Genomic DNA, 25,957 nt, shown 5'->3' with positions numbered 1-25,957 from the left:
CATTAATTTTTACTACTCATTAAAATATCAAAATAGTCCTTGTTAAACATTTTTCATAAATTTCTTTTTATATATTGATATATTACAATCAAAATTCTATTCCAAGATAGTCCTTACCTAAACATCTTTCATTACTGTTCATTTTTTTTTATACACTCATATATTACAATTAGAATTCTATCAAAACTATCCTTGATAATTCTAACATGGTACAACCCAAATTTCTACCCTTGCATAATACTAGAGAGATATTTATTCTACTCTTACTAATCGAGAGATAATTTTAGTTTATGTGGCATGTGCCCTATCACATAAACGTAGATAATAATAATTAATACATTAACAAAATGAAAAATATTAGTTTACAAAATACAAATCCTAATTTTTTGTGTGTGAGAGGGAACCTAAAAGGGGAGAGACTAAACAAATATGGTGACAAATGACATGTATTACCATACACACACACAAAACAATCACAACACACTATTTGTTCTGATCATCCCTGCTTTTTCTTAGCGTAGCTCTTGGAATGAAAATTAACAAAAAGTGTCAAGAGAGAAGCATTAAACACAGCATTGAAGCACCAACCCAAAATCCCAGACCAACCAAATCCCGTAAAATGATAATACAGCATCAAAACCGAAACAACAAAACTAAACACAAATTGAACAATCTGACAATCATGAGTGACCAATCTCTTCCACTTTGGCCGCAACTCCATCACACACAATAGATAGTGCCCGTACATGATCACGTGCACACTTGCATTGGTGACAAGTGCCATACGAAACAAAGACTGCTTCGTCTGTAACCAAAGGTAGCACATTACGACGACGGTTGCATGGTGGTAGACGTGGAGGAACGTGAGCCGTTGGACGGAGTTTTTTTTGAATCAATAAGGTGTTTGGCACGAGAGAAAGTGAAAGAAAATTAAGAAAGAAAATTTGACTATGAAGTTTCTGGAACAATCACAGATTCTTATTGATTAAAGCTGAAATCATACATTATGAGCGTACTAGTCACTATTTATAGTCACACTCAAACTGATTACAGAAACAGAGCTCAAAGCTGCAATATTAACAAACTAATTAGCCTTCCAATCATAACAAGCCAGTTGGACAATTCGTTACAACTTATTCAGTGCAAATAACAGCCCAATCAAGATCAGCAACTTAGTTACAAAACATCAGTCAACTCAGCACCTTCAGCACGTCACCAGCCAGCTCAGCAGCTTCAGCTTATACTCTTAACATCCCCCCTCAAGCTCAGCCTAGTGAAGTCAGGGTGAGCTTGTCTCTCAGATAATGAAAAGGGTGATAAGCTAAAGCTTTAGTAAGGATATCAGCTGAGTTATGAGAACTTGGAACATAACTAACTTGGAAGCTTTTATTAGAGTTAAATTTAAGTTCTTGGAACATAAATAACCTTTTCTCGCAAGAAATGAACATCAAGTTCTATGTGTTTAGTTCGGGAGTGGAATTTAGGATTACTTGCTAAGGCAGCTGCACTTTGGTTATCACACCAAATCAAGAGAAATGCCAATTTCAGCCAACAAGGACTTGACTGTTTCTGTATAAACATCAAATTCAGTAAAAAAAGTTGTTATCTAATGACAAAAGAATTTGTCTAAAATTCCAATTGAACGCATATTAAGTATTTAATACCAAGTAAAATCTGAGATCAAAGGAAATTCTAATATGACATCTAATAGCTAAGTAGAAAATAAATATATTTAATGAGGGTATTTGTGAGAAGAAAACTGATTTTCTATTCAGATATTTTATCATTTAGATAAAATTAAAGAGATTTTACTTTTTCTATTCAGATAAAAATGTCTTACAATAAAACTCCACGTAAATTTTTCAATTTAGCGATAGCATATGGATCCGATCCATTTCTTGTCTATATGGCGGATAAGTTTTATTATCCGGTAGACAAAAGCAAAAGCCATTATCTTACTAATTCATTTGGTCTATTGAAACTCCAAGATCTAATCCAAAGAGCGCGACTCAAATAATGGCAATTAGTAATTTATTACATCTGCAGTTAGATACTTTGTTTGAGAAAAAAGAATAAAATCAGTTCCATAATGATTTTAATTACAATAAATATCATACTATGGTCTATGGACACGCCTCATATTACAAAGAAAATACGTGAAATATGATTAAGGGATAAAGCTTTCGACAACCATTTATAAAATTGCTCTTGAAAAATTGTTCTGATGAAATGAAATTATATGAAATTACTAAGAATTTAATCTGCCTCTGAAGGAGGATTAATTTTAGATGATTTTTCTATTTATAGCTATTATGTAGTCGTTAGAAATTTCAAATTCTGAGAATTTTGCTTGTAGCTACAGGTTGCAGTCATTTTGATTTGGAGACTGATTGATAATTAAAGCTAATGTTGCAAGTAAAAAACAAAATGAAAAATAATTAAAAAAATAAAAATCAAGGAGTTAGGCCCAAACTTTATTAAACTTTTAATAAAGTCTATTTCTCATTTTGTCATAATGAAAAATAATTAATAACAAATAAAACAACCAGTTTACTTTGACTTTATTTCACAGAATATAATGTCTGAAATTTATATATCATGTATTCTAGGGTCAAATCAGTCTTTCATTAAGAAACCGCAAAGATTATTTCAAAGCCTTTAGGGTCATGGTCTCCTCCGGAAGTGGCAAATTCAGGTTCGGATCAACCCGATCAAGTTTCAATTTGATTGGGTTGGAATATTTGGATTGGATCGTATTGAATTAAAAATTCAGGTTGAGTTTGGTTATGATCGGATTATAATTATATGCGGGCCATGTCAAGTTTGGATTAAAATTAGATTTGGGTCAATTAGGCTGAATTCGGATAATGTTCGGATTAGGGATAAATTTTGAGCTTGTTTACTTTTATTTATATTTTTTCAAATTACTTTAGTCATTGAAGATTGTTTTAATGTAATCATCTCATTTTAGTTCGTTTTTACCAATTTTCAGCAAAAAATGAAAATAAAAATTACTGCTATGAAATCAAATGAATAAAAATTAAAATAAACTACTATTATCGAATCGAATCTCCATCTCTTTGCCCTCTTCTGCATTAAGGTAACCTTGAGCCACTGATAGTGTAATTAGTTTGTCTTTATACATATTGTGGTCTTTTGAAAAGCCTCACTTGTTCCCTTCATCAGCAACAAAGGAGTTCAGCAGCTCCAGGAGAGGGGAAGCGAATCAAGCGATCAAAGAAAAGGAGAAATAATTTGATGAGTTATTAAGCGTGCTTTTGTTGCGAAAATACCGAAAGAAAAGGAGTTGTCACATTCTTTTTATACTGCATGAAAAATGTTTACTCCAATCCTCTTGTATATAATAGTTTAAATCTCCAAAATTTTTCTTTATTTGAGTTTTAAAAAAGTTATGTGAATTTATTGTAATTATTTCTTGGGAGTGGGGATGGATTTACAAAAATTGCAGGGTGAAAATATGACTACCCTTTTTGTTTATTAATTATTGTAAAATGCACATCTTTCATATGAACACATGTTTTTTTTTTAAAAATTTACCTCCTACTTAGAATGACAGTCTTTAATTTTTTTTTTAGAAACGTGAAACATCAATTTAAATTGTTTACATTAAGAAGACAATATGTATGTGTGTGTGTGTGTATTCCTTATCTTTTGAACGAATATAAGGACAAATTGATGTTTTTACCCTTTAAGAAGTAAATTAAAGTTTGTTATTCTAGTTTGGCATTAAAAGAAGCTTAGCCCTGTAATATATATCATGTAGACCAAGGTGACTTCGTCGTGAATTCTTGTAATCAATTTCTTTTGTTCTTTTATCTAACTAGAAAAGAAAATTAAGGGGAGCATTGTCTATCGAATTGAGCTTCTCTCAAGAAAAATATGTACGGATGATTTATATATAACCATTAAATATGTTAAGACATTTTGTTATTTTTTTAGTCCTAAAAGTATGGGAGAAATTAACATTTTTTGAATTTATTTATATACCGTAAATTAAAGAATGAAATTATTTACAAAATTATTTCAACTTTCATGATTTAAACAAGCAATCATCATTGATTTCAATACAAAGAAGTATTTCGGGTAGAACCGATTTCTTTACCAAGATATGATGTACATGTATTTGGGACTTCTTACTCTATTAGCTTAAATAACTACATAACAAATATGACATGATCTAATTGGTCTTGTTATTGACATGTACTAATGCATTCTATTTTTGTATATTTTATTGATAGGTTTCTCTTGAGGTTGAGGATAATATTCACTATGTGGCAAAATTTTATTAAAACTAAGATTATTTATGTTCTAATACTTTGAACATCTTAATATACACTCATCTATAACATTTTAACACTAATTTTTGGATAAATTATATTTTAACCCCTTATGAGATTTACATATTTTAATTTACTCAAAAATAAAAAATAAAAACTTCAATTTACTCTCTAAAATCTGTTAAATTTAACTATCAACCAATATTGACTCACTAAAATACGATAATACCCCTGTTAATTATAGAATAACTTATGTTACTGATATATTTATGTTGGAAAGATATATCACTTATATCCCTACTATTTCTAAAATATAACTAATTCAAACTTTATGTGTGTCATTAATGAAAAACATCCTCTAATCTATTTTTAAAAAAATAAAAATAACCAATGTAATCAGTAGTAGTGCTCTAATAATATATAAACCCATAGACATGCCAAGTATACATTGATCCAAGCAAATGGTTGTTAATAATTTTAATGATTAGTCTGGTTTTGGGGTTCATTGATGAATTTGGGAAGAAGCTAAAGACTGCTTCGTCTGTAACCAAAGGAAGCACATAACGACGACGGTTGCATGGTGGAAGACGTGGAGGAACATGAGCCGTTGGTCGGAGTTTGACAAAATGATCAAAAGGGTGTCTAAGAATTCGAGTATTTTGGAGAGGTAGAAGATGTAAGCGTAGAAGAAGAGGGGGCCAGACGGAGAAATGGTAGGGGGGAAACAGAGGGTGCAATCGAGGTGGGGTAAATGGAGGATGATGGAGAGAGTGCAACCAACGGCCATGATGACGGACAGGAGGAGGAGGGTGAGGTTATGGACGGCTGTGATGGGCTTGAGGATGTGGGGTCCAATGAAAGGTGATGATGGTGGTGATGTTGATGTTGATGTGTGGTAGAGGATGAATGTGAGGGAGAGGTAAGTGAGGATGGAGAGAATGAGGAAGTGAGGGGAAGAAGCTAGTGTTTGGTTCTGAGTCCATGTGAAGTTGAGGATTTGGGGGTGGTTTATAGCCAATATTGGATTGTTGCGGTAATTGAATATGAAGCCATGGCTGGTTTTTTGGGGGAGAAAGATTTGGAAGAGATGATGTTGAGAGGAACGGGGGAGTTTATAAAGTTTTGGGATAATGCGGAGGGTATTTTGGACATATTGTTATCTTAGCTTAAATTTTCGGAAAAAGATAATCAATAATAAGCTCTTTTTTCATGTCAATTTAAAACTCCGAGTGTGACTCCAAAAATTGTTTTCGTTTTTCTATTTTGGATTTTAAATCGTAAATTTAGTTAAGGAAGTTAAATCAAGTGATCACTTTTTTTTTTTAATGTAAAGCAATTATTTTTTTTTATGATTTAAGCAAATATTGAGCTTCGTACTTTAACGATATTAATATTTGATTCAAAATTTCATCTACTGAAACTACAAAAATTAATATTTTCTAATAAATCAAAACTAAAATTAAAAGATGACTCATTGTCTGCCAACTGTCATTAAACGAAGCCATCACCCACGCCAAAAAAAAAAGTGATATATGCATTTTAACGTAATTTCATACCAACAAATCATTCTTTTCTTTCGAACAATGATCTCTTTAATTATCCAGGGCTTTGTGATAACGGCATCTTTGGACGTGAGTGTCATTAGACTTTTGGCTCAATCAGACTTGTGGATTACATGCACTCAACGTTGATAATATAGAAATGGGAGAAAATTATGTCAGAAAAATCAAGTCAGTCAAATAAGAATTGTGTATTTTTGAAAAAGTTGGAAAAAACGGGTTGACGGTGCATAATTTCCTAACTCACTAGAATTTCCTAAAGTAGGAGTAAATAAGACTCCAAAGGAACATGGCAATTATTATTATCTAGGAAATAATTCATAGCTAAAACAAAATTAAATTTCCTAACTCACTAGAATTTAACTGGAGAAAAATTGGAATATACAACGTTGTATCACATATAGTACTTAGACATCAAGAAAAGAATCCATGTATCAGTGAACCATACTTGCCAGGAAACACCAGGCGAATACCACCACCTGGGGTTTTTAATTAAAGATGCCTTAAAAGTAGGGTATTTAGTTAAATATACCCCATGTTTGAAAATTATCTAGATATACCTTTTTATATGGTACATTGTCTAAAATATCCCTAAAGAAAAATATAAAACACACACAACTCACCTCCAACACTCTTTACTTCTCACTCTTTTTAACTCCACACAACAAAAACTCACTCCACACTCAAAATCACTCACGAACAGCCAATGCACTGAGATTTTAGTTTGCAGCTGGGTGCATTATTCATCACATGAATAAGGTATTTGAAACTTTATTTTTATTTTGTGTTATTTATTTATTTTGTTGACATTATATTATTTTTAGGGTTTTGTTTGGTTTGTGATAAACAATAAAGCAACTCACATTTTCATTATATTTGCATCATATGACTGTTATTTGATGGATTTTATAACTACATTCGTTAAAACCTGAAGTTGCTGCCAAAATTTTGTTCTGCACCCCGACATACACGACAGTAGTCGTGTATGTATGGATTTACACGACAACAGTCATGTATGTATGGATTTACACGACTGTAGTCGTGAAAATGTGCAAAAGATTCAAATTATTATGACACCCTATCATTTTATTGGTGCAAAAAATATATTATTTTGATTAGATATATCATTTTACTATTACTAGACTATAGTAGTGTGTTTTAATAAGTTACACGACTACTATCGTGTACGTATGAACTTACATATTATAATTGTACATATATGTAAAATGTTCCAACTGTTATGAGATCCCAACATTTTGTCATGTATGTATGACTTTTGTCATGTATGTATGTATGAATTTACACGATAGCAGTTGTGCAAGATTGAAAGATATAGTAGTTGTTATGACACATAGCATTCTGTTAGTATAAAGATTACATTTTTTTACTAAACATATTCTATAACTGTTTACTAGACTATAGTTGTGTATTTTAGCAAGTTACACAACTATTATCGTGTAAACTAGTTATTTACACGACAACTGTCGTGTAAATAGACAGATAGTTCCACACTTCATAATATACCTTGTTTGATTTTTTTTTTTTTGTATAATCATCTGTTGTATTATTACATGAAGTGACTTCAGTATGTGTGCCTATTATTCTTTAGAATCATAAGAAATTATGATAGCATCACAAGGTGAAGAAAAGTTACGCCGTAAGTACGGTAGGTGTGGTTCTCAATGATATAATCGACTAACTTGCAATGCACCAATCTCATTGTCTAACAATGAGCCCGTAGTTAGACCGAATGAAACAAAAACAAGCACACATACTACTATGAACCTTACATACTTGTCATTTTTGTTGTTTTAATTTCTTTAATATCTAAAATAGTTAGTTGATAAATTTCTACCTTTTTTGTCTTGCAGCTGGATAAACATGTTGTGTGGCTTATGTTGTTTTCAAAAGGAGGCGAACGGGGCCTTATAATACATGGGTCGAGTGTTTGGGTTGAGCATGCAAATAATTATGATGATTGTGCAGCAACTTCGATTATATTACGACTTATTTATGATTTGAACATGTATTGGATCTATGTTGTTTGATTCACAATTACTTTTGTTATTTATTAAATTGAAGTATAATATGTCAAAGCCTATATTGATTTTGTTGTCATTATAATGAATGTTTTAGGTAATTTTATGTTCTATGTCCACTTACCCAACTACAGTCGTGTATTTTGGCTCTTACTCGACTATTGTCGTGTATATCTGATTGTACTCAACTATAAATGTGAATTTATTAAATACTCGACTATTGTCGTTTATTTATGAAAATACCCGACTAAAGTTATGTACCAATGCAAATACCAGCTGGTCATGTATGTTTGCAAATACTCGACTGCAGTCGAGTATCTGTGAAAATACCCGACTGCAGTCGTGTACCAATCCAAATACCACCAGGTTATATATGTTTGGAAATATTCGACAGCAGTCGAGTATCTGTGAAAATACCCTACTGCAGTCGTGTACCAATGCAAATACCAGCTGGTTATGTATGTTTGTAAATACTCAACTACATTTGAGTATCTGTGAAAATACCCGACTGCAGTCGTGTACTAATGCAAATACCAGCAGGTCATATATGTTTGAAAATACTCGACTGCAGTCGAGTATCTGTGAAAATACCCAACTGCAGTCGTGTACCAATGCAAATACCAGCTGGTCATATATGTTTGAAAATACTCGACTGCAGTCGAGTATCTGTGAAAATATCTGACTGCAGTCGTGAACCAATGCAAATACCAGCTGGTCATGTATGTTTACAAATACTTGACTGCGGTCGAGTATCTGTGAAAATACTTGACTGCAGTCATGTATTTGGGTTGAGCATTTCTTGAGCATATATGACCATTCTATTACATCACATACATTATATAAAACTATCTTCTCTGTCATTAATATACTTAATAAAAAAAACATATGTATGATGTCAAATTAACTTTAATGATATCAAATATCAACAACATCCCATTGTAATCATTACATCTCATGATAAGTAATCCAAAAAATGACACATCAATAAAGTTTTTAAGAGTGGGAGACTACGTAGTTTTTTTTTCCAAGACCTACTCCAAAATAATTTGACAGCTAATGCTTTTTGAAATTGTGCAACATCATCTTGTTGGCAATATAAATTGACATCAAGTCAGTGGGCCAGGACCTCCAAGAACTGCAACAAAAATGCTCTACAATCACCACTAAAAAAATTCATATAAATCAATCGTTAAATATCACCATTGTTGTTGTTAAGTCGAAAAAATATAATTTCAGTTTGTAGTAAAAATAATACTTCAAACTTATTATCACTGTCGTAATATATTATCAATCTATTAAATGATCACACAACATAAAAGCAAACAGATATGAGAATGTTTTACAACTTAAAAATGTTCTATATATAAGATAACATGACTTTCTTACAACTAGTATCTACAGGATCAGCATAACTATATTATTTCAAGAACAAACCCATCAAATTAAAATATATTGCCAATAACTATGAACTCAAATAATTTTTAAATGAGTTATAAACAAAAATAAGAAATAAACCATCACTGCCACATGACATAAAAATCAAACTTTATGTATCAAGTATGTTAACAATTCCAAATAAAGTATAAATATTCAAAGAAAATGTTGAATTTTTCCATAACACTCAAACAATTAATTTTCATTAGTTCAATCTGATTAATAAGCTATTAAGTATGTGTATAATTGTCAAAAACTAAAAACAAGTCTAGGAGGAGTGTATTAAAGGGCAATTCTCCAATAGTTAACTAGTTGGAAATATATACAACAACATTTGCTGCACAATAATATCAAATCCTAAATGCTATGTGACTTCTTCAGTCAATAGCCTCACAATGAGACAAATTAATAAAATGATCGAACATTGTTTCAAAATTCACAAGTCGTTCAAAACACATTTATTAATAGTGTACTATCAATAGTTTTATGCTGAAACAAATAGCAAATTGTTAATAAATTAGAATTGCAAAATAAAGGTTCTATAGCAAATAATAGAGAAAACCCAGATTGTAGCATAAGGAATGCATACGCAGCTGAAGAAAATTGATATATAATTCCCATGGATGAAGTTCAACTACAAACAACAAGTAAAATTATATAAAGATCTAATGCATAAACTAGTGTAGCCATAACCGAGTATTCATAAGGATAATATTTGTTTCATCCAATTCTCTATGAATATTTAATTAGGAACTCCCACAACCATTATTAAAGAGCCATGAAATCACTCTCTTCAATTTCAAATCCACAAGTTCAAGAAGCTTCATTACATTACCAGCAAGAAAGATTATCAGTAAATAAGCAAGATAATGACCAAAATCATGTGGGTAATTTGTTTTTTAAAACCCTAATGCATATAACCCTAACAATTATGCACCATAAATTCTCTTTATAAAGTAAAAATCAAGTGTAAATGTGGTTAATGACCTTTAGTTTGGTGAATTTTCAGCCTTTAATTCGGTGATTTTGTAGCCTTTAATGTGGTGGATGAACTTGCAGCAGCAGGCGTTGTGTATGGTAGCTCGTGAAGGTAGATTTTGAAATTTGAAGAATTAAATTGGGGTAATTCTGTAATTGCACATTGAAAAAGGTATATAAAAGAAATTTTAAACTATGGGGGTGTAGTTGGATAAATACCTAACCTTTAAGGTATGGCGGGGACAAATCCCCGCCACCACCTCCTACTAGTTCTTAGGTGTCTCAGAGTTTGATGAGGACTTCCATGTTGTGTCTCTTCGACAGGCAGAAAATTGGGCACAATGATTTATTGCATATTAAGATTGCTATATAAAATATAATATTAGCATTAGGAGACCGCGCCAAAGCATACCGAATTGAATGTGCCTTTTCACAGCCATTTTACAAGCTTTGAAGCTTCACCACAAATGCTTTTTCTAACCCATGAACATGGTGCACCCGAGAGATGCAAGCGATGAAATTGTTACTACAGCAAGCGTTGGAACATTTGTTAACAAAGGAAGTTTATGAAAATACGCCTTTGGATACTCGTCTTCAGGAATGAATTCATCCGCAATAACAATTTTCAAGACGTATCAACTGCTTTAAACTCTTCCAATAGAGCAGATCCCGCCTGATGAACAAGGAGGGCTATTCTGATTTTTTCTCGAATCCCTGGTGAACATAATTAAACTCGTATGAAATAAAACAAAGTGGGCTAATGTTGTAAAAACAATTACCCCATTACTTTAAAGAATTAATGTCACATAAATTATATATAAAAAAATACGATTATCATTATACAAGATAAAATTGATGATTTAGTTTTCAACATTTCCGCAAATGTATCACAGAGATTTTGTCTCTCAGGAAGTTGCACATAGCAAATTTTCGTGCATTAAAAAATAAAATATATTAGGATTTTCTATGATGTTGTATGAAATTTTACAAAAGACTACAATTTTTTTAAAAGAAAATATAGAAATTTCATCAGACTACACTTGTTTTTTTTAATTATTTAATCTTTAGAAAACAAGTTTAACTGATTTGATAACTAGGAAATTTAAATTTTAAATAACTAAAATTAAAATATTATCCTAACTAACTTTCTAATTTTTTGAACTATTGATTAAATCTAACAGTACATATTTATACCATGATTGATTTTACAATTTTTATAACAATATCATAGAGTGACCCATTAAATTAATGGTTCAAGTAAATAATTGAATTCAATACGTAAATTAAAATATTAGAAAATATTATATATTCCCATCAGACATTGGCAATATACAGAATTTTAATTCAAAATATAAATATTTTTATTAATTTCATTGCAAGCAACAACAGAGTAAATCAGAGGAGGAGAAATTACCGTCGGGTGACATCTGGATGTGGGGAATGTGAGATATCTTATGCCAGTCTTCTCCTTTCCCCTCTCTATAACGGTTTTCCAGAATGGGACATTCCCAAATTGTCAATTCCTGCAGTGCCGTCGTCTGAAGAAGGTAATCCGGCAGCGCCTTCAATTTGTTGCAAGAACGAACTTCCAAGGAAGAAAGACGTGGCATGATGGAGATGTTTTCCTTCCTCGTAATCCTGTAATTCCACTCTTCCAATTCATCCAATTCCTCAATTATGAGTGATTTCAATTTGGGGAAGGCAATAACTGATGGTGATGATGAAGAAGAAGACGGGCCATCCTCACTGCTTTCTTCTATTCGCAAAAACTCATTACCCACTCTTTTTACACTTTTCAAATTGTATAGTTCGAGTTTTTCCAGAGGCAATTTTCCCAAAGGAGGCAAATGCTCACAGTTAACGCAGGAGAGAAGTTTTAATTCCCTTAGATTGGTTAGTGAAGTCAACCATTTGGGAAGAATGTTGCCTCCGTAGTATACAATCCATAATGTCTCTACATTCAAAGGCGGCTGTAAGGCTTCAAGAAGTTGTTTATCTTTCTCATTCTTCCTCCTCCCTTCTTCGCCTTCCCCATCTACGACTCTACCAAACTGAAGACCCAAACGAAGGAGGTTTTTCTTATTGTAAAGTTGTAACCTCTCAGCCTCATCTACATGCGATACATTACTCAGCCCTTGTACTCTACATTCACGAAGGAGTTGAAGATTTTTCAGAGATTCAAGCCTACACGTGCTGCCACCATCAACACCTCCACCCACAACAAACTTTTCTAATGTTCGAAGACTGGTTAATTTGGAAATCCCTATTGGCATGTACTTCAACGAACGAGTTTCACCATTCAGTAAACTCCTCATGTTCATTAACTTCCCAATCCCCTCTGGCAATTCTCTAAGATTTCGGCACAGCCTAATATCTAGCTTTTGTAAATTATATAATTCACACAAAGTCTCAGGTAGTCTCTCTATGACTAATTCAGACAAATTAAGATATTTTAAATGTATCAATTTTCCAACATTTTCTGGAATTTCTCTAATCCAATTTGCCTCAGGATGCGAACCTAAAAGGTAATATTGCCTTATAACTAATGCCCTTAAACATGCCAATTTACTAAATAACTCCGAAAGGATGCTATTATTAAGAGATGGATTGAAAAGACCTTCATCATAAATTAATAGGGTATGCAATCTATTAAGTCCATGAATGGACATAGGAAATGAAGTGCCTCCTTGAAAATTTAACCCTAAGTGACGGACTTTGTCACCAAAAGAGTTTATGACTGATTCCTTGGTACCATTAATTTCTAGCCACAAACATTCTTTGCTACTTACAAATTGAGCAAAATCATGTACGATGTCATGCATCTTGCAACTCATAATATCATCGTCATTTTTCTGAAATTCTTGAAAGAAAGAGCGCGTAGTTAAGATGTTGAAATACTCTTCTCCAATCATCTCCATTTCTTCGTCTTCATCTGCATTAAGGTAACCTTGAGCCATCCATAGATTAATCAATTCCCTTTTGTTCATATTGTAGTCTTTTGGAAAGACAGCACAATATGAGAAGCACCGTTTTACCATAGAATTGGAGGGCAAATCATTATAACTCAACAACAAAGGAGCCAAAATACCTTGTCCAATCTCTTCTACTTTCCACATTTCACTCTCTAAAATTCTTTGCCACTCTTTTACTGTACTTTTAGAGCGCAAGAGATTCCCTATTACCTTTGCAGCAAGAGGCAGGCCTTTGCACTTACATGCAATTTTTCGCCCGATTGGTTCTAATTTTTCACAATCCTCAAAGGACCTACGTAGAAATGCTATCTGCTTAAACAGTAACCAACATTCCCCTTCACCCAACTCCTTGACAGGGATAATATCTATTGATCCCAACTGCAGTGCAACTGACCTATCACGTGTGGTAATTAGAATTTTACTTTCATGGTGGCCATTCTTTAGACAAGAAAAGAATGGGTCCCATTTTTTGTAATCTCCATCCCACACATCATCTAAAACAAGAAAAATTTTCTTCCCCGTAATATATTCCTGAATCTGTTTCATAAGAGATTCGAATTCGCTTAAACCAGAAGCTGACACGCCTAGACCTTCAATGATTGCTTTGGCGACCCTAATCTCCTCAAAAGTGTATGATACACACACCCATATAACTTTGCCAAAATTCCTTTTCACCTCATCATTATTATACGCCAATTGTGCAAGAGTGGTTTTACCTATACCCCCCAACCCAACTAGTGAAATGACATGAAGGCCTTTTTGTTGTTCACTACTTTCACACAACAACTTGTTTAAGAGCTCATTTTTCTCCTCAACTCTACCGCAAACCTCTCCCTCATCAATCAAGGAGATGGTTCGCACTCGCTCTGGATTCCTAACATTGTTACTCACATTCTCAACAAAATTAAACCTATCTTTTCGAGTGGCAATTTCATCTAGCCTTTTACTGATTTCTCTAATCTTGACAGCAATATGATGACGAAGACTGAGTTGTTTGAAACCACCAAAGCAGTTTGAGGCAGCAGGAAAGAAGGAACATACCTTCGTCAAAAAAGTAACAAAAGCACTGTCGTTATCATCATCATCATCATCATCGCCTCCCTCATCAAGCTGCAATTTCCGTGTTTCAGTGATCCACTCGTCCAACACATCTTCCATGTCGTAGGATGCGTCTCTGAGCTGATCCAGCCAAAAAGTAACAGCTTTGTCCTGCTTCATTTGCCTCTGCTCTGCATCTTCCACCACAGCTTGAATGGCTTGAAGATTGGTGGTAAGCTTTCCCACTTCTTGTTCGACACCCGTCACAAGCCTCCACTTTTCTTTCACCTGATCTTGAGCAATGGATTTCAGCTGGTCCAAGAGAGAGGAAACGATCGCATGAGCCATTCTGATATTAGATCAAATGGTAAATGCAGCAATTGCTTTTCTTGCTAAAATGCTCAGAGGAAAGTAGCTTTTATGTATTCTGAGAGAATGTTCATTCAAGCATGTTTGCATTCTTCTTATACCATAGGAGTTATTTAATTTTTACCCTCAAGTCAATGTCAATGTGAACGTTCTTTTGTGCTGCAAATTGAAGGAGTCCCCACAGGAGTCACCGTCTGGGGCTAGCTTTCTGCAGAGTACACAGCATCAGCACTTGTAAAATTTCTTACATTTGTATTTAGTTACTTGCCGCTCTTAAGATAATTAGTAACAAAATATTTGTAAACTGCAACAGAAAGCTCAGTGCAATCTATCTATGAATCTTGTGAGTTCAAATATAATACAGTCGATTTAGAATAGTCATAAATTTTTTTTATTATAAATAGTAGTATATTTTTAATGGTATAATATATATCGATGAAACTATATAGAGTAATTTCGCCTAATTGTATAAATTCATTATGAATATCATCACAAATTTGTATTTGGTCGGGACCGTGCGAGTGAAATTTTTGATAAAAATCATCTCCTGACAATTTATTTATTATATGTTTCAATTTAGCTTTAACGTATGGATCCATTTCTCATCTATATGGCCTTTTATTATCAGGTAGGGCGAAGCCATTTGGTCATTTGAAAAAGTTGTGATTCCGTTTTAGTCCACTATGTCACGACAAAAAGAGAATTGTTAAATATAACATTCTCAAATTATTTTGTGGTGGTCGGGGCCCATGCCCGTGGAAAAGAGAAAAAACAAAACAAAAGTTGGAAAAATCATGCAGCCGACCCTTTTTTTATCTGATTGCGCAATATTAGGTATAAAACAGAGAATTATTGCAATTTTTTTGGAGTGTGGCCCCAATTTGAAATAGAAATATTGTCTAATTGCTCTTCAGATTTGAAAAGTGCAGGCGTCGAACAGCTACTTGTCTTCAATAATTCATAAGATGAAAGGCATGATTAATGTCTTAGCCGGCCTGCCAATGAGATGAAAGTCATCTTGAAAAAAATTAAATTATTGAATTACCCTAATTGGAATTGGGGCCATGTATGGTGTATAAAATAGCATTAATTATTTACTTCCCTTATATATATATATATATATTAAACAACAAACACAGACAACAATTAATGCTATTTTATACACCATACACGGCCCCCATTCCAAATTAAAATATTGACATTAGTTGCGTTTTCATCTTGTCTTCAATAATTAATAAGATGAAAGGAATCCAAACACACGATGAACGACCTGTTTTACTCTTTGGCCTTATCTGTGAATGACCTGTTTAGACTTCAAATTTTTCCCGACGGTGGTTCACCGATATTATTCCCTGAAAATAAAATCAGACTGTGCTTACAGCTACCCCCTTGCAAACAGAAAATTGAGGGGGATTTTTTTTTTTTCTGGATCCCAAAGAAATTAGAAAGAGAAAACTGAAATTTAGTTGTATTTAGTCACTAATTTTTCATGACTAAATTGCAGATCCTCAGTCTCATTAGTTCTTCACTATCGTCAAGCAAGCTCTAATTATTAGGGGCGGAAAAAGGTATATGGTCATCAGTCCCAACTCTCTCTCTACAAGTGACATTAACATTTCGTTTTGACATTTTCTTTCTACACATACAAATCGCAACTCTCTTTTCCTCTTAGATTCTAATAAAATAGGTAATAAATTGCTGAGAGTATCCATCTCAAGCTTAATTAAACTTTGAGGACCAATTCTGTCATAGAACAAGCATTAAAAAAAATAAATCTAATTGGGTTAAAATAATTATAAATAAATTACTTTAAACAATAAAAAAGAATTAAATTTTAACTCAAGTATAATTTGAAATTTTTTAATCTTTATTGTGTAGTTATAGATATAATTGCAGATTAAATTCATTTAAAATTTGAGAATTTATCTGATTGCGCAATATTAGATAGGCGAATGCGACTTCATCGATCATCGGGTCATTTTAAACAGCAGTGGTTCTGTGATGAATATTTTTCTTTTATTTAATTAAGAAAAGGAAGAAAAGATAGCACATGTTATGATTATTATGAATTTTCCATCCCTTATATAAATTCTCAAATTTATTTAAATTGTAAGTCATAGAAGCATATTACCTAAATTATTTTATCAGGCCATGTTCATATACTAGGATTAAGTATGAAATTGGACTAATTTTGTGATTAAATATTTATCTCATGTTTGTTAAACTTAATTGAATTGGACTCGGGGACTAAATTTAAGTTTCATCCTAAAATTATGGGATTAATCATTCTAATTTACACATGATTTTAGTTGGGATAAAATTAAAGAAAAAAAGTTATCTATTTATGAGACTTTAATTTCTATCATTATTGTTTATTTATACTTAATATTAATTATTTTTTAATTTATAATTTACTTAAAAATTATTTTTATTTATTATCTATCATCTGATTAAATTGGAACTTTACTTCTACCAACTCTTGAGATTAATTTTTCATTATTTGCATATTTGATAATTTTTCAATAAAATTAACCATTTAATAATTTATAGCATTATTGATTGTATTAAATTTAATAATCACTAATATAATATTAAAAATATCATGAAAATTAACAACATCATCAATTAATTGATTTTATATATATTTTAAATATTTGATAAGAATTTGATAAAAATTAATTAAGTATTTAAATTTTTATTCATTTTTTATTTGTTTATTTTATTATGAATACCCAATAACTTACAATATAATTAATTTTCTTATTCAGACTACTCAGCATCAACTCCTGTAAAATTTCTTACATTATAAGCAACAAAATATTTATAAACTGCTACAAAAGGCTTAGATCAATACACCGATGAACCTTCTGAAGTTATATATAATATATTAATTGTTGATCTAGAATAGTCTTAGTAGATAGATTTTTTTTAATTATAAATAATCAATAAATTTTTTATCGTTTAATAGGTATTGATGAAATTGTATAGTGTAATTTCGCCCGATCATATGAATCCATTATGAATTTCAGCGGAAATTTGAATGTGTTCTGGACCTTGAAAGTGAAATTTCAGAAAAAATCATCTCCTGACAATTTATTTATTATATTTTTCAACTTGGCCGACAACATCTTTTTGTCAGACTCATTAATTCATTTGGTCATTTGAGAATGTAACTTTATTATGTCAGGACAAACTTCAAAATCTAATTTAGAGTGGGACTCAAATAATTGTAATTAGTAATTTATTACATCTGCAGTCGGATATTTTGTTGAGAAAAAAGAGAGAATAAAATCAGTCCCATAATGATTTTAATATTAAAATAAATGTAATAATTTATACATTTTAAAATAATTTCAATATTTAAAAATATTTTAATATTTTACAATCTATTAATATATTTTATTATGTTAAAGTAAATTTTATGATAAATGTAAACATAATATTAAAAATAAATGTATTAAAATTTAAATTATTATGTAAAATAATAATTTTAACATTATTAGTATGTGAGACTTTTTTAATTGTAAAATGTATTTAATGCAAATATTTATTTAAAATCTCTACAATAAATACAAATATATTATTAAATAAATATATTAATTTACATATTTAAATTTATTCAAATATTTTAATATTATTAATCTACAGCGTAGATTACATTATTTATATAATATTTGTATTTATTCATTTGCAAGTTAAATTTTTCGAGATACTAAAGATAAAGGGTATTATGGTCAAAAAGGAGTCTTGATGTCCTTTTTAGAAAACTTGTAGTGTTGGTGACTATTTCTCCAAACCTTAGAGATATAAATACCCTTTTCCCTTTTTCATTTTAAGCAAGTGGCAAACTAAAGATTAAACTGTCATAAATTCACAATATATTCACCACAATAGTTGTAGGAAATTTCTTCTTCCCTAAGCGGAAAATACAAAAAAAAAAAACATAATTGGCAATTTCTCTAGCAAAACTAATATTTTATTGCATATCAGGGGCGGAGCTCAGAGTAAATCTTCATGAGGCCCAAGTTCAAATTTCAAGTGTTAGCTGGGGATTAATTTTATTCAGTTTTTTCTATTTATAGCTAGTAATAGTATGTAGGGTATTCCAAAATTTGAGAATTTTGTGACTGATATTTGAAACTATTGTTGCAAGAGAAAGCAAAATGAACAAAATAAAAATCAAAGAGGTAGGCCCAAACTTACAAACTTTTAAAAAAGGCTATGAAAAATAATTAACAAATAAAAATCAAAAAATCAGGTTTAATTGATTTTATTTCACAAAATATACAATTAAAGTTTCATTATATGTATCAAGTTTATGTATCAAGTATTCAAGGGCAAATCAGTCATTTTATACCTAATTTTGAATATTTCATTTAAAAACCTCAAAAAAAATTTCAAAGCTTATAGGGTGATGGTCCCCTCTAGGAGTGCGCAAATTTGGGTTTGGATCAACTTGATTGGGTTTTAGGTTGATTGGCTTGGAATATTCGAATTGGATTAGATCAAATCAAAACTTTGGGGTTGAGTCTAGATCGGATCAGGTTATAATTATATGAGGCCGAGGTTGGGTTTGAGTTAAATTTGAATTTGGGTCAATTATGATGGATTCAGATAATGTTCGGAACAGGGGTAATTTTGGGCCTTTTTTGTTTTGATTCTTTTTCAAAATTATCTCATTTTAGTTCATTTTTACAAATTTTAAACTAAAAAAATGAAAACTACTACTATGAAATCAAATGAACAAAAATTAAAATAAACCAAAAATAATATTGTTAAATTATGCTATCCAAAGATTATTGGTTATTATAAAAAAGTAGGACGTAAATGATATATATTGATTACAGTATGGGAGAAAATTGTCATTCTCCCTATATATATATATATAAGTAAAAGATTATAAAGAAAAGGATGTATATGTCAGCAAGAGACTTCGTATTACCTTTGCATTAAGAGGCAAGCCTTTACACTTGTATGAAATTTTTTATTTTTGATTGGTTCTAAATTTTGAAGATCCTCAAAGGACCGCCAAAAGCATACTTGCTTAAACAGTGACCAACATTCTCTTTCACCCAATTCTTTTACTGGGGCTGAGAGATCAAAGGCAACATTATTGGGGCGGAGCGATTACTTAATTTGACATAAATTAAGAGTAGACGCCGGCTAATGAAAATTACATGCCAACTAAAGATATTGTCTTGAACAAATTGGCATAATAATTTATGCCAACGCTTGATATGAAAGCTTTGTTGCAACAAATTGGCATGAATTATATTTTATCTCTCTTTCTTCAAGGTATTAGGTAATTGCCCTATCCCAAAAAAAAAAAAAAAAAAAAGGATTAGGTAAATGCATGTGAATTAGACATTTGGCCTCCGGGATCATATATTTATATTAAAGACAACCATATAACCACAAAGACAATGAAAAGTCTAAAAATTATTGTTCAATTTCTAATTCCTCGCAAGTGCGAAAGGAAACATTTTCCAAGAATAAAACTAAGATGCATTTCTAGGAATAGTTTTCCAACTGATCTATATTTTATAATATTTTAAGATTTCTTCATTTTTTTTCAAAAGAAAATTTTAATTTAAGATTAAGCTGATTAAAAAATTAACATCATTATAGATTCATTCAAAATATTATATGTGCATAAATACAGAAAATTCAAGTGACACAATTGCGAGGGGTACTCGGGTTTTAATGATCTTTTTTATCTTAATTAATTATTGGAAAATTTTATTCATTTTTTTTTAAATCCTGAGCAAGGTCAACTCCTATATGCTTTTGTACGTATGTACGTGTGCTTGTGTGTATGTGTAATAATTACAATATTGTCTGGTTAATCCACAATTTCATCAGCATCATTAATCCATAGTGAGTTGAGAAATAAGCCATGAATAAGTGCTTGCGAAGTTCAAAGATAAAATATTTATTCTGACACAAAACGTCGAATGATATAAAATGTTGAGAACTAATAATAGTTTAGTGTTTGGTTTAAGTTTCATGAATTTTGTGCCAAATATGACGTTGTAAGGTACAAGAATGTCAGGCGTACTTCGCCGAAGAATGGATTAGGAGGGACGACGGATAGGAACTTGATTTACAAACTCAAAGCTACCAAAGTCTCTTCGGCGGGGAAGTTTTACAACATTTTGTACGGTGAGTCGATAGACCCAATAGGATAATGATTGATAAAAAGAAATAAAATTAATGTTTATACCTAGATTGAGATATAAATTTGTTATCCAACTTATGTATTATATAGAGAGAGAAACGTCGGGTTAGCCGACATCGATTGTGGAAGAGGCTGATAATGACCTCATAAATGTGAGGGAATATCTCTCTCTTTGAGCTAGCTTTTGAAGTCGAGAGAAGCCCAAGACCATCTAACATTAGTATCAAAGCTCAAGTTCACCAACAACTCAACCAACAATCTAATAGGGAGAATGGATGTTTATGCTTCCAACCCAAGGCCTGATGAGTGAGGGGAGATTGTTGGGATTATCCCACATTGGTTGTGGGAGGAGCTTGTGGTGATTTCATAAGTGTGAGAAAAAAAATCTCACTTACTGAACTAGCTATTGACTTTTGAGGTTGAGATAAGACTAAGATCACCTCACACGAAAATTGTATAGTGTTGGAATAAAAATTCTACTACCAATAGTGGGCCGATTATTGACCATTAAGCTTAAATATTAAAATATTCATCCTAAATATCGAGATTCATCATGAAAAAAAAAAAAATTATCAGTTTTGGTAACAACTCAAATAGTCTAGGAGTGGAAATTTTTTTGAATGAAATACTTAAGCACAAATATTCTCTAATCACTTGATGTTTTAGACTTTATAAAAAATACACGACCACTTTTTTTTTTATAACAATTCCACCTGATGTTTACAAAATGTATCATTTCTATACTATTGTCATCACGCCGTTAGAATTTTACTCATGTCAGAATGATAAACTTGTCATTGGACTCTTAACGGACAAAAACGACGTCGTATTTAAAGAAGAATTATATAATCCCATCTGCTTGAAACTTTCTACAATGACAATGCATAACTAGTAACGGACAACCTGCTGTGCCAGTCATTTTTCTCCTTCGGTTGGGATCGTCGATTTCTTTACTAAAATCAACGAGTGAATGATTATCAGCGTCAGGAGCCAAAGAAGGCAAACCGCCACATTTGTTTTCGCTGTGGTCCTATAATTTATTGAAAAATCCAACGATTGCCCCAAAATAACAAAGCTAAAATAACACAACATATATACAACACAGTATCATACTACCACCAAATTTTATCGCTTAACCAATAAACTAAAAAATTCAAGGTTTAAAAAAATTTGAAAGTTTAAAATTTTTAACGACTTGATAATAAGCCCCAATCCGCCATCGCCACGATCCACGGGTACAGGTACCAGATTAAAGTGCGTTTTCTCTTGAGCTCTCTTTTAATTATTTTAGTTTTAATTCTGATTTTTTATTTTATTTATTATTTAATATCTATATTGCAGTCATCTATTTTTTCTTTCGTCATTAAATTAGGGCAAATATAGTTATTTTATGTTAAGGGTAGAATAATCATTTACATTTAGGGTAAAATAATCATTTTCTCAGTATTATGTTAAATTCTCTTATGCTGTTATGACAGAAGTAGAGCAATGATGCACTTTAAACATTAGGAATTGTGGGAACGAGAACATTTTTGAATGAAATACTTAATAATTAGCAACTCAAAATATATCATTTGTAATGAACTACTTAATTTGCAATTTCTTTAGTTTTGGATGGCAACTCGGGATTCTTCATTTAAACTATGACGATTTATAACTTGCGGGTACACAAGACATTGCTCCCACCACTTTTTACAGAAGCAAAAATCAAGCCAATCGCTTCCATTTGTGGCAAGTTTATCGTAGAAAGAAAAAGGAAAAAAAAAAAGAATTTTGTAACTACTTAACTTTGCCGAAGCAGAGTTAAGTAGTTACAAAATTGCTTTCTTGAATGTACAGAAATGATATGTAGCAAAACCAAGCATAAAGAAATAAGAAGAAAACGTTATATGGTACGGCTATTAGCCTATGTCATAGTAAAAGACATGAAGAAAATTTTACTAAGAAATGGGTGTGTACAAATATTAAAGGAGAACATTCACCGACAACCCAAATCGCAGATATGTGCTTAATTTTCTTACTCACTCTAATAACATTCAATCTCCGAAAATTCATTCAAATGAAACTTTCAGAAAGACTTAATATTAAGGCTTTAGCATCACTTCATATGCTCAACAATTCAAATTTGAGGATGATATTTCTCAAAATGGAGGGCTCTACTTGGCTTGTGAGCAATCTTCCTCACCATCATCATCCTTGCCCTACCAGCAGCACTGAGCAATCTTTGTTCTGACATTTGCCCCATTTATCTGATTACACAAGAATCCGAAACAACTGTTAGAAATTTTAATCTTTATATATATCCAAAATGGTGAATAAGATGATGTGGTTGATGATAAAATCCTGAGTTAAATAATTAAGGGTCCGGTAACAATCACAGCATCTCATCATGTGGGGAAAGCCTTTGCAACAGAAGACGGTGCTTGCATTCAAGCAATAATAACTTTCCAATTTCATAAGGTAGCTTAACGCCCTTTCAAGAATAAGTGCACCAGCCTAACAATTATTCATGGAAATTCAAATTCAGAATCATGTTAGTATGAGAGACGTATAATAAGCGACTTGGCCACTATATATGCACTTATCACCTTCAATTTGCTCATCTTCGTCTATAGTATTGTTTCTGCTTTAACTTAATTAGCTTGCAAGCCACATAAGAATGGTTTTAAATAATAAGTGAGAGTGTGAATTCGAACAATTAATCAAATATGATGACCGAAGAGACAACAGTAAAATAACCACAAGAAGTAGAAATATACTTTTGTTATATTTAGAGCATCTTCGACTGTCAAGTTCTTTTCCTTTAGCTCTGTTTCTGTGTGCGCTCAAACGCAATGCCTCAAGGCTCAAGATAATTTTATGACCATCAATCATTTGCAGCCACATGCAGACTTGAAAAACTAGTCATGGCCCTAAGGAACTTGAAAATTAGAAAAGATTCAGAATGAGTGACCTGAGTTATCCCAATGTCAAGAATCACAGCGTCTCATGTGGGCAAAATCATCGCCATATAACATGCTGATTTCAAGCAACATCTTATCACCTGTAATTTAATTAAGACAATAACTTTCCTCAACCATTACCCTACTCAATTTCAATGTATTATTGGCAACTAAATTCATAGGGTAAGTAGCTAATCAAATGCTCTTTTAACAATATTTCTCCAAATAACAAATATTCGGAAAATCTAAATGACAATCATGCATTTATGGCATCAAAATTTGGCTACAAAGCTGCCTGGAAAAGGCTTTAAATTCTTAATGAGGGCATGAATTCGAACAAATATGGTGAATAAAGAAACAAAGGCATAATACCGCAAGAAGTAAACCTTTTCCTCAGACCTCTGTTTCTGTTTGTGCTCAAACCAATGGAAACCGATGGAAATGAATTTCTATGAATTAGACACATCAGCCAAAACAGGTACTCTGTACAAAGAAAGTAAAAGAGAGTCAGAGAAAAATTTTAAGATAATTAAAATTTCAGTCACCATATCATTAATAGAAACTTTGTACACTACGATCTATTGCAGATTAAGATTTGTATACCTAAGTTTTAATTGCAAACTAAATATACACAACATTATACCAGCATTAGGAGGCCGCACCAAAATGTACCGAATTTAATGTGCCTCTTCACAGCCATTGTACAAGCATCGAAGACTTTACCGCGAAAGCTGTTTCAAACGTGATGCACGTTAGAGATGCAAGATGTGAAATTGTCATTACAAGAAGCATTGAAACATGTGTGAAAACTGTTTATGGACCTAAAATAACGTGAAAATCAGAATGATTAGGAATAAGTGACTAAGCATTTTAATTACAACTGAGCATACTAAGCATTTTAATTCCAATTGGGACAAAGTGCTCCGCGGGGGACCCACACGATTGGCCCGCGCACTCGCGGTCCTCCCCGGCTGTGTTTTCTTTACTCGGTTTTCGGATAATTTGGGGGGTTTTGCATTTTTATTTTATTTGCCAAATTAGTTGTAATCACTAATAGTGATTTAGAGTTTTGGTCTTCGTTTGGAAGTTTCTGCCAACTTTTTCTTTTCTCCTTTTTAATTTCTGTAAATTTTGCCCATTTGTCACTGCAATTATTCAAAATTTTGTATCAACCAACGAAGGAAAGGAAATTGTACAACTTAAAGAGCAAAAAAAAAAAAAAAAAAAGGAAAAAGTTTCAAACTGGAAATAATTTATTATATATATTTCCATGAACGAACCTAAATCCCACTAGATTTAGGTTTATATATTTATTGGACTTTGTAATTTAAAGATGGGTCGATGTCTTTGGAAATATTTGTTCAAATTTCTAATCTGTTCTTTTACAGAGAATCTCAATCTTCCTCATATATTATAAAGAGAAATTTGAACTTACTTTCTCAAAATGGGCGAGTGAGAAAATTTAAAAAGTGATTTTTCTAAGATAAATTCACTTTCTCACGCACATGTGTAGTGATTTCAAACTCTCCTAGTTGGCGCTGGATGGAGTTTGACAAAACGATCAAAAGGGTGTCTAGGAATTCGAGTATTTTGGAAAAGGTAGAAGATGTAAGCGTAGAAGAAGAGGGGGCCGGAGGGAGAAATGGTGGGGGGGAAACAGAGGGTGTAACGGAGGTGGGGTGAGTGGAGGATGATGGAGAGGGTGCAACCAACAGGCATGATGAGGGAGAGGAGGAGGGTGAGGTTATGGACGGCTGTGATGGGCTTGAGGACGTGGGGTCCAATGAGAGGTGATGATGATGGTGATGTTGACGTTAATGTGTGGTAGAGGATGGATGTGAGGGAGAGGTAAGTGAGGATGGAGAGAATGAGGAAGCTGGGGTTTGGTTTTCAGTCCATGTGAAGTTGAGGATTTGTGGGTGGTTTACAAGCCAATGTTGGAGAGTTGAGGTGATTGAATTTGAAGCCATGGCTGGTGTGTTTTTTTTGTGGTGGGGGGGGGGGGGGGGGGGGGAGATTTGGAAGAGATGATGTTGAGAGGAGCGGGGGAGTTTAGAAAGTTAGGGATAATATGAGGGTATTTTGGGCATATACTGATGTCTTAGCTTAATTTTTGGAAAAGAAAATAATAATAAACTATTTTCTCACAT

At 32.2% G+C, this 25,957-nt stretch overlaps 1 protein-coding gene across 1 annotated transcript; it reads right to left on the bottom strand.

Annotated features, from left to right (window-relative positions):
- Window positions 1-496: 496 nt before the first annotated feature.
- LOC18040629 (elongation of fatty acids protein 3-like) lies at window positions 497-25,777 on the bottom strand. The gene is made up of 3 exons (XM_006431839.2): window positions 25,707-25,777; window positions 4,919-5,281; window positions 497-884 (listed from the first exon to the last, which is right to left on the bottom strand). Exons 1-3 carry the CDS (start codon window positions 25,775-25,777, stop codon window positions 497-499), a joined length of 822 nt encoding a protein of 273 aa, XP_006431902.2.
- Between the last annotated feature and the right edge of the window lie 180 nt (window positions 25,778-25,957).

This window comes from Citrus clementina, unplaced genomic scaffold (genome assembly GCF_000493195.1).
Source record: "Citrus clementina cultivar Clemenules unplaced genomic scaffold, Citrus_clementina_v1.0 scaffold_5, whole genome shotgun sequence".
Lineage (NCBI taxonomy): Eukaryota > Viridiplantae > Streptophyta > Magnoliopsida > Sapindales > Rutaceae > Citrus > Citrus x clementina.
Note: the sequence above shows the minus strand (reverse complement) of the source record. Positions and strands in the feature narration are given on the sequence as shown.

What these genes read in the sequence shown, in the direction of transcription:
- LOC18040629 (XM_006431839.2), bottom strand. Translation starts at nt 25,777, where the DNA reads ATGGCTTCAAATTCAATCACCTCAACTCTCCAACATTGGCTTGTAAAC. An exon ending in CCACAAATCCTCAACTTCAC is followed by an intron (nt 5,282 to 25,706) that starts ATGGACTGAAAA and finishes CCTCAACTTCAC; the next exon opens with ATGGACTCAGAACCAAACAC. An exon ending in ACCCTTTTGATCATTTTGTC is followed by an intron (nt 885 to 4,918) that starts AAACTCCGACCA and finishes TTGATTCAAAAA; the next exon opens with AAACTCCGTCCAACGGCTCA.